The 13,341-nt window shown below is 52.6% G+C and overlaps 3 protein-coding genes across 7 annotated transcripts; 1 reads left to right on the plus strand and 2 right to left on the minus strand.

Annotated features, from left to right (window-relative positions):
• Positions 1-803: 803 nt before the first annotated feature.
• On the minus strand, positions 804-4,903 carry MARCHF9 (membrane associated ring-CH-type finger 9). Its single transcript, XM_033866379.2, has 4 exons — positions 3,942-4,903; positions 2,722-2,877; positions 1,908-2,100; positions 804-1,656 (listed from the first exon to the last, which is right to left on the minus strand). The coding sequence occupies exons 1-4, from the start codon at positions 4,299-4,301 to the stop codon at positions 1,322-1,324; spliced, it is 1,044 nt and encodes a 347-aa protein (XP_033722270.1). The 5' UTR covers positions 4,302-4,903; the 3' UTR covers positions 804-1,321.
• Positions 4,904-7,376: 2,473 nt separating this feature from the next.
• Positions 7,377-10,334, plus strand: CDK4 (cyclin dependent kinase 4). 3 transcript variants are annotated; one of them, XM_019918537.3, is made up of 8 exons: positions 7,377-7,565; positions 7,952-8,246; positions 8,410-8,545; positions 8,661-8,828; positions 8,993-9,102; positions 9,361-9,411; positions 9,552-9,687; positions 9,921-10,334. In XM_019918537.3, exons 2-8 carry the CDS (start codon positions 8,029-8,031, stop codon positions 10,011-10,013), a joined length of 912 nt encoding a protein of 303 aa, XP_019774096.1. In that variant the 5' UTR covers positions 7,377-7,565; positions 7,952-8,028; the 3' UTR covers positions 10,014-10,334. The 3 variants fall into 3 exon arrangements, with proteins under 3 accessions (XP_019774096.1, XP_033722274.1, XP_004317884.1); XM_033866383.2 differs by having other exon boundaries at positions 7,992-8,246; XM_004317836.4 differs by having other exon boundaries at positions 8,010-8,246.
• TSPAN31 (tetraspanin 31) lies at positions 10,331-13,299 on the minus strand. 3 transcript variants are annotated; one of them, XM_073788452.1, is made up of 6 exons: positions 13,081-13,298; positions 12,399-12,527; positions 12,007-12,087; positions 11,576-11,707; positions 11,144-11,257; positions 10,331-11,043 (listed from the first exon to the last, which is right to left on the minus strand). In XM_073788452.1, the coding sequence occupies exons 1-6, from the start codon at positions 13,141-13,143 to the stop codon at positions 10,969-10,971; spliced, it is 594 nt and encodes a 197-aa protein (XP_073644553.1). In that variant the 5' UTR covers positions 13,144-13,298; the 3' UTR covers positions 10,331-10,968. The 3 variants fall into 3 exon arrangements, with proteins under 3 accessions (XP_073644553.1, XP_004317885.1, XP_019774098.1); XM_004317837.4 differs by having other exon boundaries at positions 12,360-12,527; positions 13,081-13,293; XM_019918539.3 differs by lacking the exons at positions 12,007-12,087; positions 12,399-12,527 and having other exon boundaries at positions 13,081-13,299.
• Between the last annotated feature and the right edge of the window lie 42 nt (positions 13,300-13,341).

The raw sequence follows: 13,341 nt of genomic DNA on the forward strand, positions 1-13,341 counted from the left end.
TCTATGCTGCTGCCTCCAAGCACATCTTCCAGTTAATATCACTAGCTGGGGCACAACAGGATCAGACCTGTGACCCTGAATTGCCACAGCAGTAGCTTAAACTGGGGTTGGAGACTCATAACTCTAGGAAATTCTGTCTGTCTTACTCCAAACGAGCCCAAATTCACTGCATACCACTTCTCTGGGTGAGCACATTACCTGGTAGGGATTACTAGAACCCACAAGATCCCCAGAACTAGAAGGATTGCTCCAGCCTTTCCCATTCCCCAGTGTTTAGGGGGGCTGGAGGAGCTCTCATTCTTGCAAATAACCACGATCCTTCACATGTGCAGTGTCTATTTCCCCTCATATTTTCCATATCTATTGTAACATTTAACACGAATTTCCAAGGCTCTGTGCAACTCCAGATGAAAAACATTTTGGAATTTGTTAACCAGCTATTATTTGAAATAAATGGACCATCAACTAGTCTAGAGATCTTTTTATGCCATCACTGATTTTCTTTGCAATGGCATTCAACCTATCCCTCATTTATCCTCAGGCCAACCCTATGAGGTAGACAGGAAAACCACGGTGGAGAGATTTTTTTCTAAATCACACAACACGCAGGTGTCAGGTCCACCCCTTAGATACTTCTGAGCACTGCCACCTAGCAGCCAATGTGAATTATTCACCACCAAGTGGGAGTTACACCTCCAACTCAGAATCCACTGCTGCATTTGGGATTTGCAGCCTCTGCAGAGAAAACTGCCCACACCTCCCAACCCTCCAGAAAAGCCCCAGATGAGAAAGGAGTCTCCACGTGCATATAAATGATTCTTTATGCCCTCCCCCCATGCAATGGGGGGTGGAGCGGGGGAAGTACCCCCACCCTCATGCAGGGAATGGGAGGTCAATGTATACTAGTGTTATTGCCAGCTGCCCTGTGGCCATGGGGTGGGGATTGGGGGGGGGTCTACAGCCCCTTTCTTCTCGCATTGGACCCCCTTCACCAAGTCACCATAGTGGAGCTGGGGGGCTGGAGGCCCTAGGAGCTGAGGTAAGGACGGTTCTCTAGGGAAGAAAAGATGCTCTCCCCACCTGCCCACTGGCTGCCGCAAGATGAGTGTGGGGAGCTGTCAGTGGGGGCTGGAATGTCATCCAGGCACCTCTACCCAGTGGGCAGTAGAGGCCAATGTCTCCAGCTTGAGGCTGCCCACAGAGATCCTCAGTGGTGGGGCAGTGTGCCCCAAACACCTTGTCCAGGTGGTACCTCCAGCAGCCATGACAGCTTATCTCTGGCTGATGCATTGTTTCAAGATCCCCACTCCTGGAGTTTAGTTCAGACTGTGGTGACCCTCATGACAACCTCGCGGCCGGAATGGGAACTGGAACGGGGATCTGGTGGCCGCAGCTGTCCAAGTAGGTGCAGGATTGTGTAACCACAGCGCTGAGGCAAGAGCGTCCGCATGCGCTGGGCGGCCAGGGGGCGGCTGGGGGCCCCAGTGGGGGGGCCCGTCCGTGAGGTCCTGGGGCCCGGCTTCCCTGCCGTCCCTCCCCCTGCATCTCCTCCTATGTCCTTGGTCTTGTCGTAATTCAGGACCTTCCACTGCTGGTTTACTGCCTGCCAGCGCTTGAAGATACGGTAGACAGAGGAGCCTTCATGGACGATGAGGCCTGAGCAAGAGGATAAGAAATCCAGGGTCAACTGCTGCCCAGACCTAGACCAGAGGTACTTAAGCAAGCATTTCTCCAGGGGGAGGAGACAGAATTTGCAAAGGGCCTGGAGAAGCAGAGAAGGGAGATAGCCCTAAAGGCCCCCAATGGTAGAAAATGTGGCCATGAAACTGAGGGAATGGGCAGGGAAAATTAAGTGTGTGAGTTGGAGAAAGATGCTGAGCAGGTGAGAGAGAGAGAGGTATCCTCACCTATGCAGACGACATCCATGAAGCCGTACATGCCGTAGCAGATCTGAAAAAGCAGATCTTGCCGTTGCCACTTGGCTGAAGGGCTGAGTGAGGACCAGATGAGCCAGGAGATGCTGGCGACAAGGAAGAGTGAGCCCAGAACTATGGCTGCAATCTGGACCTTCTCAATGACCGTCAGGGAGATGGCCTGCCACTGTGTGGGAGAAAAGGCTCCAAAAAGTCACAGAAAGAGACAGAGGGCCAGATTAGGGTGGCCCTGAATAGAAGGATACACCAGGAGCCTTCCAGAAACCCTTCAGGCAGGATTAACAATCTGCTTCTCTGTGCCTTGATCACATCTAGAATGTGGCATCTCTCACATTGAGACCATTTTCTGTCTTATTTTAGAAAGGCATGATCAGGCAGGTGCTCTGAAGCCAGACCATCTAGGTTTGAATTCCAAATCCTTACTCCATTACTTACTGGCTGAGTAACATAACTATTAGGATTATTATGAAGATTAAAAGAGTTAATACACACCAAGAACTTGACCCATAGAAAACTCTACATGTTTGCTACCAGCAGTAGCAACAGCACTACCATCTTTTCTTCTTTTGTTATTCCAGGGCCTGGAACACAGGTGGCGCCCAATAAATGTCTTTGTGAGTAAATGAAGGAAGGGAGGATTTACAGACAGATACTAAATTATGGCAATGGTAGGGAGGGTGACTTTGAAATCAAGAGTAAATGGATAAATAGGCTTCCTGGAGGGTCCTTGATTCTAATTGCTGAAAGGCCCTTGCCCCAGTCTCAGAGTTCTCCCCTTGCACCTCACCTGCAAGGGATTCTTGGTGCTGATCGCCAGGACCTGGTACTTGAAGTAGCACAGCTCACAGCTCCAGGAGCCCCGCTCGCTGATCCAGCGGATGAGGCAGGGCTGGTGCGTGCAGCGCACGGAGCCGTCGCAGCGGCAGGGGCTCAGGAGCTCCCCCTGGAGGAAGAGTGAGGAGGGTTCCTGTCAGCTATCGCCACCCGACCCCAGTCCTCTCCACTACAGGAGAGGAAAACCTCCTCTCCAGGTCAGTCTCCCACCTTAAAAAAAAAAAAAAAAAAAAAAAAAAATCAGGCTTTTCACCCAAAACAAGGCAAGAAGCTAAGGCTGCACCCTAAAAGAAAAAAATTAGAGCTCAAGGTAAACTTCCCTGGCCCAATAGAAGAGACATGGAAAGGGACTAGGGGGGCGGGGGAGGGTTGGCCGGTGAATACTGGGTCTTCCCTGTTTCCAGAGTTTGAGAAGGGTGCTCTTTAAAGGTTCCCAAATGGAAGGCTACCACTTAGGATCTGGAGAGACAGGAGGGCAGGGTCAGAGCTTCTGAGCCATGCCTTCCTAACCCACTCCCCATCACTGTAAAGTATTTCACAGATGTGGTGCAGACTGGGATAGGTTACAGTCCTCAGTTTCCACGTATCAAAAAGGGGGAAATCCTAAGGGTGTGAGTGGAGGGTGTTCCCCTTTAATCAAAGAGTAATTTCTCACGACATAGAGACACCCCCCCCCCCATACTATCCCGGGACAACTTTGTCCATAACATTTAAACAGAGGATATTCTTCGGAATGAGAAGGAAAGTTGTGGAATGGGAAATGAAGAAAAGTGCCCCACGTAGAGAACTATCGAGGAAGGCAAGGGCACCGGCTGGACCCCTCCCTTCAAGAGGCATTATTCTCTCTGCCCACCTCTCAGAGGATAGGCCCTCTCAGCCTACAGAGACCCTGGGGTGAGAGAAGTGGGCGAGAAAGGGTGTCTCGGTTAAGGGGAGAGATTTTGAACCCTCCCAGGAAAAAGCCCCACCCCTTCCTGGGGACCCCTGATCCCCCTCCACGCCAAATCTGCGCTCCCGGAGTCTCCAGCCAAGCCCCCCAACCTCACTCCATTTCCACCCCGGGCGCTGGGTCCCGCCCAGCTTCCTCAGGCCCCGCCCCCTGTTCCCGGTCTCCCCGGGCGCCCCAGGTGCGCGCCCCACCCCTCCCTGCGCCGCCGGATGCCCGGGCCTTACCTGCTCCGGGCCCTGGAAGCAAATTCGGCACTGGGGGGTTCGGAGCCCGCTGTCCAGGCTGCTGCTGAGCGACAGGGCGTCCAGCGCGCCCGGGGGCGGCGGCGGCGGCAGCGCGGGCGGCGGCGGGGGTCCGGCCCGCGGCTCCTTGTCGCCGGCCAGGCCCCGGACCCTCGGCTGGGACCCGTAGTACTCCTCTTCGTCTCCGTCGCCGTCCCGGGTCGAGCAGCCGGCGAAGGGCGCCCAGCCGCAGCCGCCTCCCCCGCCCCCCCGGGGCTGCGGCTCGGCCCGGGGCCGCCCCCCGCCCGTCAGCACCAGCAGCTTCAGCTCGTTCAGGAACATGCGGAGCCGAGACTTGAGCATCGTCCGGGCGCCGGGGGGCGGGGGGCGGCGTGCAAGGGGGACTCTCGGGCGGCTGGGGGAAGGGAGAGGACAAGGCCGGGAAGGGGGCGCGCGCTGGAGAGCCGAGCCCGGCCGGGGTCTTCGGGGCCTGCGAGAGCCGTTCACTGCTGCCACAGCCGGGGTTGCGGGGCTTGCGGGGCCGAGAGGGCTGGCGGCCCGGGGGCGGGGGGGCGGGCAGCCATGGCCGGGGCAGTGGGCGGGGAGGGGGGCTCAGGGTGTCGCGCCCCGCGGGTCCGGGTCCGGGGCGGGCCGGGCTCCCGGGGTTACGCGCCCCGGTCCTCCTGCGGCGGGGCCGCCCCCCATCGCCGTCCTCCTGGCCCCAGTCCCGCTCCGGCTCGCGGCTCCGGCTCGGCCCGTGCGCTCGGCGGTGGCAAATGGCGGCTCCTTCCGGCGGCGGCGGCGGCGGCGGAGACCCCCCCGGAGCGGCGGGCGGGCGGGGCGGGAGCCGGGGAGCCGGTGAGGGATGGAGGGAGGGGCGGGGCGGGGAAGGGGAGAGGAGGAGAAGTGGCCGCGGCTGCGCATCCCCGCCCTGCCCGGCACGAGCAGGTGTCCCCAGAGGCGGGGGCGAGTGTGCGAGCCCGGGGGAGGGTGGAGGGAGAGGAGTGGCCAAGGAAAGGGGTGTGCGCTCGGGTAGAATAGGTGTGTGAATGGGTGTGTGTGTGTTGGGGGGGGTGAGCGGGTGAGGATGGAAGGTGAGTGGTCAAAGACGCAGGTGCACCAGGGAGGGAGAGGCTTGTGCAAAATGGGAGTGTGCAAAGAAAGCAAGCTATGCAACTGTCAGAGGTGAGTGAGCAAGAGATGGACTCAAGCAATAAACACTTTTACACAAAAGACTGAAAAGTGTGCACGGTGTGTGACTATGGAAAAGAGATGAGTGTGTAAGGGATCGAATTGGATTGTAAGAGAAACAGAAGTGTGTAATTGTAATGTGTGAGGGAGGTGAGTGAGCAAGGGAGACTGGAGTGCTAAAGGGATGAGTGTCTTTCCTGGTATTCTCCTGACCCACCACCACTGCAACTGAAGTGAACAATACGTAACACACACACATGCTTAGCTCTTTGCTTTTATGGGGGTCTTGACCCTGAGAACCAGTTGTACCCCCTCATCACATTATTTCTGCCTTACACTTACATTCTCCCTCTCCTCTCCTTTTCAGTGCTTAGAGAAAAGGAATTCCAGGGGAGCTCACTGTATCAAACACAATGGAAAAAACTAATTACTGAAAGAGTAATTAACAGGAGAAGGGAGGGTATGTAATCAGGGACAGACTGTCAAACTAAAGATCCTCAATAGAAAGTGATTAAGGAGAGTAATGCTCTTATGAAGCATTCAAATATTTTGGATGGTGGATGAATGAATCAGAAAAAGGGGCTGGAACCCAAGTCAACATAGAGGATGACTTCTATTTTAAAAACAGTGAGTGGAGGGTGAGGCTAAAGTGGACCCTGCTGGTGTAGGATGGAAGTTTGACACACTCAGAGACACTTAGCCTTCCAGAAGGTTTACAAACCAACCAATCCTAGCAAAATAGCCAATGAAACATACTCCTCACAAGCCCCTTAGCCAGTTAGGACCTTGAGATTTTTCTTACTAGTGTCCTAGTTGCCTTTGCCAGCAAGGGCCCAGAACTACAACCAGCAGAATGCAAAGAGGGGGAATCTATACTGACATGTCTTCCATTTTGCCCTGGAGCATGGTTTATATTAATCTCAAGCCTGAACTCTTACATCCTCAGGCAGATGGTTAAGGAGAATAGAAGTTAGGGCACAAGGAGAGCAAATAGAGTAATAGAATGGTTTCAGATTTTAGACAGTTTATCATACATGAGACACTGATTCCTTCCTTCCCTTATTCCCATTCACCCAAAGCGTTGGGAGATAAAGAAGTTGGAGCCGGTAAGACAAGGGAAGTCAGAGAAACTTGCCTGTTGTCTACCTAGATGTCTGTGAACAGAGGCTATTTGGGAAAAGTCTGTTCTGAGGAGGGGCAAGGGCTAAGAAAGCTTGCGATAGGGGAAAAAAGGGAAACACAATGACCCCATATAAGGAGTCACAAGGTTTTGCAGAAGGGCACAGTCATTTTCATGCAGCGTGGTGGTAACTTCCTTGCACATGCTCACTCCTATATCTATCCATCTATATGTGCTGTATATAGTATCATACACATATATATACACATACACACATATGTCATAGCATCTTACTGCAGAAAAGAACCTTAAAGGTCAAGTATTCCTGTTTCCAGCTCATCAATAACTTCTCTGCCAGAAGGTATCTGGTCTCTGCCTTAACACTCCCAGGAAAAGGTGAAAGTTGAGAAGAGGGAAGGGTATTACCTTGCCACTCTTCCTGTTGGATTACTGTATTAATCTTCCTTCCATCAATCCTTTAATCCTAGTTTCGCCCTCATATGGGTACTGTCTACTCCCTATTTTATATGACCACATATAAAATATGTGGCTATATCTTTACAGATAGCCTTATCACTAGTTTAAAGGACACAAACAAAACCCCCACATAAATACAGGAAGCAGGACTCAGTAAAAATTTGTTGAATGAGTGAAACAAAGACAAATGAGAATATGTTTTTCCGATAGCGGTGGAGCAGAAAGACGACAGCACCACCTCCCGTCCCCCGACCCACCTCCCCACAAGGAGAGAGAGTGAGAGACGGGTAGTGAGACTGGAGATGCACTCAGGCTCGGCTTCCAGCCCAGTGTTGGGAATCCTGGGTGGCCCAGGTTGCCATGGCATCGCGTTGGACTCCACCCTCTCTCTTCTCCCGCCCCAGCCCCGATCCAGAGTTACGGCAGCCAGTCACGTGCCCTGCTGCGTAACCACACCTCTGCTTCTCCAAGCAATGTCAAGCGGTCACGTGTGATAGCAACAGATCACGTGGTTGCCATCGCCCCTCCGCCCCTTTCCCCTCCCCGCCCCCTTCCCGTTCAAAGCCGCTCCCGGCTGCCCCTCTGCGCCTGAGTAGTATGGTCACGTGCTCCGAACGTCCGGCGTTCTCCCCGCCCCCTCGATTTCCGCGCGCCTCTTTGGCAGCTGGTCACATGGTGAGGGTGGGGGTAAAGGGGGCCGCTCTAGCCTGTGGCCTGTGTCTATGGTCGGGCCCGTAGCGTCCAGCTGCCCCGAACCGAGCTCTAGTGTATGGCGCGGCAGGAACCGGCTCCGGGGCCCCGATAACGGGCCGCCCCCGCAGCTCCAGACACGGGGTGAGGTAAGTGTAGCCCTTTCCAGGAATGGAGACCATACTCGCCCTCCACGGCTTCCTACGCGGGTTGGTTATGGAAGGGTCGCTCGAGGGCGGGAAGTGGGGCAGGGTGTGATATGTTCCTTTGTGGCCGTAGGAAGGTGCAATTTCAGGGACTGGGTGTAGGGTCTTCGATGTAGGGAGTGTGTCGTGTGGCATTTCCCTTGTGCGGGGTTCGATCGCCCCAAAGGAAAATGCATTTTTTTATTCTAGGAGCTCACGCGGCTGGAGGGGTTGGGGTTAGGGTCATTGTGTTACCTGGGAGTCGGCATCATGGAAGTTTGGGAAAGGGACGGGATGCTGTTGGTGTTGTCTTTGTGATGTCTTTTGTGGGAGTCACTTTGTTGCTGCAGGCTCATACCATCCGAACTGTGGAAGGAATTTCGGTGGTAGGAGTCTCTGTGATTGTAGGGTCTCCTCTGGTCTGAGAATGGCTACCCCTCGATATGAGCCAGTGGCTGAGATTGGTGTTGGTGCCTATGGGACGGTGTATAAGGCCCGTGATCCCCACAGTGGCCACTTTGTGGCCCTCAAGAGCGTAAGAGTCCCCAATGGAGGAGGTGCTGGAGGGGGCCTGCCCATCAGCACAGTCCGTGAGGTGGCTTTACTGCGGCGGCTGGAGGCTTTTGAGCATCCCAATGTTGTGCGGTGAGAAGATGGAGGGTTGGGAGTGGGTAGTAAAAGGGAAAAGACAACCTAACCTATAGGTGTGGAGTGGTGGTCAGGAGAGAAGTGGGGACCCTGAGGGAATAGAGGAGGCCATGTTGGGTCAAAGATGATTGCACAGTGAGTTACCATTTGTTCCGGACAGGCTGATGGACGTCTGTGCCACAGCCCGAACTGACCGGGAGACCAAAGTGACCCTGGTGTTTGAGCATGTGGACCAAGACCTAAGGACATATCTGGACAAGGCACCCCCGCCAGGCTTGCCAGTGGAGACCATCAAGGTGAGTAAGGTGGGCAGACACTGAGAGGTAGATTGGGACCTTTGTAGTAGCATCTGTTGTGATTTCAGGTATGGTGCCTAGTTCAGTTTCTCTGTACCTCCCCCTTCCAAACCAGGATCTGATGCGCCAGTTTCTAAGAGGCCTAGATTTCCTTCATGCCAACTGCATCGTTCATCGAGACTTGAAGCCAGAGAACATTCTGGTGACGAGTGGTGGGACAGTCAAGCTGGCCGACTTCGGCCTGGCCAGAATCTACAGCTACCAGATGGCACTTACACCTGTGGTCAGTAGAATGATGGCAGCCAAAATGGGGTCTGGCTGGGGGAGGAGAGTGATTGCCCATAGCAGTTGAGAAGGCATGTGTTTGTCACATCCTTGACTTTAGTGAAGCAGTTGTGCTTCAGGGTAATTCGTAGGGCCCTCATCCACTCTTCTTATTCCCGTTAGGTTGTTACACTCTGGTACCGTGCTCCGGAAGTTCTTTTGCAGTCTACATACGCAACACCTGTGGACATGTGGAGTGTTGGCTGTATCTTTGCAGAGATGTTTCGTCGAAAGTATGGGGCCCAAGTATCCTGAACATCTTGAATTTCCCAAATCTCATATTCGTAAACCACATCCATCCCCTGCCCACTCTTCCACTTGAATTCTGGCCACCTGGTCCGTAACCAGCAGGTCTGAAATGTCGTGGGATTAGGAATTTCGTAACCCTTTATTCTTCTTACTCTATGTTTTGAGTCACTAAGCAGTAGTCGTTCTACTACCGTATCTTTGAAAATGACTGCTACCTAAATGAATGTCTCTTTTCACCTTAGGCCTCTCTTCTGTGGAAACTCTGAAGCTGACCAGTTAGGCAAAATCTTTGAGTAAGTGACCTGCAGAGGGGAAGAGTTTTCCATTCTGAGTCCTTCTCTTTCTGCTAAGCCCTGAATGGCAACTGGCTCTGCCCCTGGAGATGGGGGCTGGAGAAGGGCCCTCCTGACCAGAATTCTCCTGTTCCCCATAGCCTGATCGGACTGCCCCCAGAGGATGACTGGCCCCGAGATGTGTCTCTACCCCGAGGAGCCTTTTCCCCTAGAGGGCCCCGCCCCGTGCAGTCGGTGGTACCTGAGATGGAAGAGTCTGGAGCACAGCTGCTGCTGGTACTGGGCTTGGGCGTGGGCATAGGGTGAGATTGGGGTGGAAAATGGAGCAGGATAAAAGGGACCCAAACACATGGTGGTTACTGAGACTTGTTGGTGGATGGGCTAGTTTTTATTGCTGCTTTGAATGGCTGTCCACAAAGAGGGATATAGAAAATAGCTCATCCCTGGTATTGTTGGGGGTGAGCGGAAGTCTTTTTTCATGGTTTTCTGACCTTTGCCTCCCTTCTCAGGAGATGCTGACTTTTAACCCACACAAGCGGATCTCTGCCTTCCGAGCCCTGCAGCACTCCTATCTACATAAGGCAGAAGGTAACCCAGAGTGAGCCATGGAATGGTTGCAGCAGAACCGAGAGAAGAGAAGCCAACATTTCCCTTCCTTTGAACATTTGAGTGGAGAGCCCCCCACTAAGAAGGTGATCCTCTGCCTTCATCTCTGAGGCTATGGAGACGACTCCAACTTTTTATAGAGAATATTTTGCTGCCTTAATGACATTCCCCTCCCACCCCTCCTTTTGAGGCTTATCCTCCTCTTGCCCCCTCTGTGTCCTTACGCCAAGGGGTATGTCCCTTGTTCTTCCCCTTCCCTATACCTTGATATTGGGATCCTTTTTTATACAGGAAAAACAACAAAACAAAGAAATCTGGTCGTTTTTTTTTTTTAATGTTTCTTTCTCTGGTTGGCTTTGCCGTTTGGGGATTTGAAAAAAACATTTGGAAGATGGAACTTCCCCGCACATTCTCCTTAGGTCACAGGGCCTACATAGTCAGTGGAGCCCCTCAACTAACTAAAGAGAAGAAAAGGCACTTACGTTGCTTCTTTGATTATGGAGTTTAAATGGTTTTTATTTTTATATTCACTGAACTTCCCCAAACCGAGTCCTGCTTATTACAAGAGTGCTTGGTTTTCTCTCTGGATCTGTCCCTGATTTACTCTTGGAGCAAAGATGTGTTGAGATGGTCTAGTATGTGGAAGGGAGAAGAGGAGAAACAGCCAAGAATGACTCCAATCCCCATCCCATTTCATGCACTGCCAGGAGCTTCCCATATTCACTTAGGGAGAGAGGAAGGAAGGTTTTTCTTTATTCCTTATAATCTTACTCCCAACAAAAGATGCCAAGGCATAAAGCCTAGCTATTCAGTCATCTTTAGGGAGCATAGCAAAGGGCCTTTCCTTTTTCTCAAACAAAAAGGGCTGTAGACCCCAGGTTTTCCCTAAGGGAGGAAGAAAAAGCTTAGGGAAAGCAGACAGCAGGAGAGAAGTCAGAAGGATCCAAAGTCTCATAGAAAGGCACTGGGGTTGGCTCGAGGATCCTTCTGATTCCGAAATCTCATTGCTAGCCACATACCAAGGATCTGTAGAAGCAAAGGGAAAGAGATAAGCACCATTTCTGAATCTCTGGGGCTAAGCCTTAGAGATGCAGAGAAAGGACATAAGGGAACTAGAGAATGTTACCTCTGTAAAGCTAAAGAAGAGCCCAACGCCCCCCAGGATTTTCAGGGCTTCGTCGGAATGCTTAAGAAACTTCTCTCCACACATCTGGCACGTGGGGCTCCGGCTCTTGCAGATCTGAGGATAAAACACACGTACGTGTGTCTGAGGATGCAGAATCGTTACAGTGCTCTATCCTAATATCTATGGTGAATGACCCTAGAAACTATCTTCCAGTTCCTGATCAGTACCCTACAGCCTGGAATCTCACTTGGCTAATTCTCTAGTCTCTGTATCCACCCCACCACTCCCACCAGCACACAGCCCCAATACAAGTGAGCTACTAGAGAGAGGCAATCACGTTCAAACTCAAATCTGCCAATTTGGGCATTGGCCTTGCCCAGTGTCAGTCCATTCCCGCCCTGGCACCCTGCACGCTTTCCCACACCAACTCACTGCAGTGCAGAAAGCATAATCTTGTTGGTCCAGGGTTGTGAGGTTGAACAGGCCACAGCAATCAAAATTTCTTTCCAGTTCATCCCGGGTCTTGTTGCTCATGACCCACCAGGAAGCATTGATGACATCTGTCTGCAGGGTACAGGCAGAAGAAAATTACTTGCTGCTAACCTTAAGAACCCCCTACATCGTGATCCCAGTTCGAGTAAAGGGAGTTAACATCCTTCAGAAGCAAAGGTGCAGACACAATGATAGCTACCCACTTCCTCTGGATCGTCCTCATGGACAATTAGCCAGACATCCCAGAGGAAGCAAATGGCTCCAGATGCTGGAAGTAGTGGACCTAAGAATGACCTTTGGGGCCAGACTGAGAGTAGAGTTAGAGGTTAGAGGCGGAAAAAAATCAAGTACCTGAAAGGGCACCCTCTTACCTGTTTGCTTAGGTTAATAGCCAGACATGAGCAAGAGATTCCAAACTGGAAGATGAAGACCAAACCAAGGATGATCATGTACTGAGAGGAAGAGTTATGGGAAAAAAAAAAAAAGTCCTAGATTCTTTTATGTTCCACCTATAATAACTATCTGATCTAGTCATAGAACTTATAAAATTATGTCAGTTGAAAACAATAAAATCATCAGCTTCTGTTTCATAGAGTATGGTATAAGGGAGGGCAAGGAGGCATATCCCCAAGGTGCCTGAGGTCTCCTACCCTTGTCACTAACTTCCTAGCTGACTCGGCCCTCCCACGAGCCCCAGTGCCCCCATCACTTCAGGTCAGGATACAAAGAACAGCAGTACTTGGTGGTGGTTGACAGCACCCACCAGTCCAGCCACCGCGATGAGAAGAAGGAAGACTCCCACAACGATGACTCCTCCGATGATGTGGATGCTGGACACCAGACCCAGGCCCCTAGCCCAAGCAGCCACTCCAATGAGCAACAAGCCTACCAGCTATGGGAAACAGAGCAGGTACATCTCAAAAGAATTCTAGTGTGCACCACAGCCAAAGGCCATGGCCGGGGGGGGGGGGGGGCGGGCGGGGCCCGGGGGTTGGACAAAAAAGAACTGAGTTTTGTGTGAATGAAGGAGAGGAGGAGGTGCTACTATCAGGGCCGGGAGCATCCCTGGGCGTTCCTCCCATCAGAGGTCTGAACGGCTGGGATAGGGGTGGGAGGTGGCAGGGATAGTAGAGTCTATGAATGTAAAATGGAACGTTTAGCTTCATCCATCACTTCTATTTGGGAGAAACTTAAGTTCACAAGAGGGAGGGCTGGGCCTTTAAGCCCACAGCCTTCAGTTCATTACCCCCACCCCCAGACAAACCCTCTGATCACCGGAAGTCTCCCCTCATCCCACGGAAGTCCCCAGGAATTCCCTCTTCGCCGGAAGTTCCCGGGAATCTTCCCGGAATCCCCAGTACACCCCTCTCCCCATCGGAAGTACCCTAGAGATTCTCCCTGCTCGCTTTTCCGCCCTGAAGCTTCCCCCACCTCCAAAACCTCACCATGTAGACTACGTTGAGCGCGCACAGCGCATTCTTGGAGCAGGCAAAGCCTCCGCAAACCATCTCCCCAGCTTTGGGGACCCAAGTGGTCCCAAGGACTTGGGGGGAGGGTCGTGGGTACCGTCTTCTTGGACCCCGACAGCTTCTGTCTCTTTAAATCGAGTCCAGCCAAACCCAATCCTCTGCGCCTGCACCGTCCCACCCCTGCCTTTGCATTGGCGAAACTCGGGGCTAATCCAGGACGTCGATGGCCTGAATGCC

The sequence above is a fragment of the Tursiops truncatus genome, chromosome 11, assembly GCF_011762595.2.
Source record: "Tursiops truncatus isolate mTurTru1 chromosome 11, mTurTru1.mat.Y, whole genome shotgun sequence".
NCBI classification, from domain to species: Eukaryota; Metazoa; Chordata; class Mammalia; order Artiodactyla; family Delphinidae; genus Tursiops; species Tursiops truncatus.

Excerpts from the sequence above, each read along its gene's own strand:
- CDK4 (XM_019918537.3), top strand. The coding sequence starts at position 8,029 with ATGGCTACCCCTCGATATGAGCCAGTGGCTGAGATTGGTGTTGGTGCC. Across the intron at positions 8,829-8,992 it reads AGATGGCACTTACACCTGTG|GTTGTTACACTCTGGTACCG; the intron begins GTCAGTAGAATG and ends TATTCCCGTTAG. Across the intron at positions 9,103-9,360 it reads GCAGAGATGTTTCGTCGAAA|GCCTCTCTTCTGTGGAAACT; the intron begins GTATGGGGCCCA and ends TTTTCACCTTAG.
- TSPAN31 (XM_004317837.4), bottom strand. The coding sequence starts at position 13,143 with ATGGTTTGCGGAGGCTTTGCCTGCTCCAAGAATGCGCTGTGCGCGCTC. Across the intron at positions 12,088-12,359 it reads ACCAAGTACTGCTGTTCTTT|TACATGATCATCCTTGGTTT; the intron begins GTATCCTGACCT and ends TCTTCCTCTCAG. Across the intron at positions 11,708-12,006 it reads CTATTAACCTAAGCAAACAG|ACAGATGTCATCAATGCTTC; the intron begins GTAAGAGGGTGC and ends TGTACCCTGCAG.
- MARCHF9 (XM_033866379.2), bottom strand. The coding sequence starts at position 4,301 with ATGCTCAAGTCTCGGCTCCGCATGTTCCTGAACGAGCTGAAGCTGCTG. Across the intron at positions 2,101-2,721 it reads GCACCAAGAATCCCTTGCAG|TGGCAGGCCATCTCCCTGAC; the intron begins GTGAGGTGCAAG and ends TCTCCCACACAG. Across the intron at positions 1,657-1,907 it reads CATGGATGTCGTCTGCATAG|GCCTCATCGTCCATGAAGGC; the intron begins GTGAGGATACCT and ends CCTCTTGCTCAG.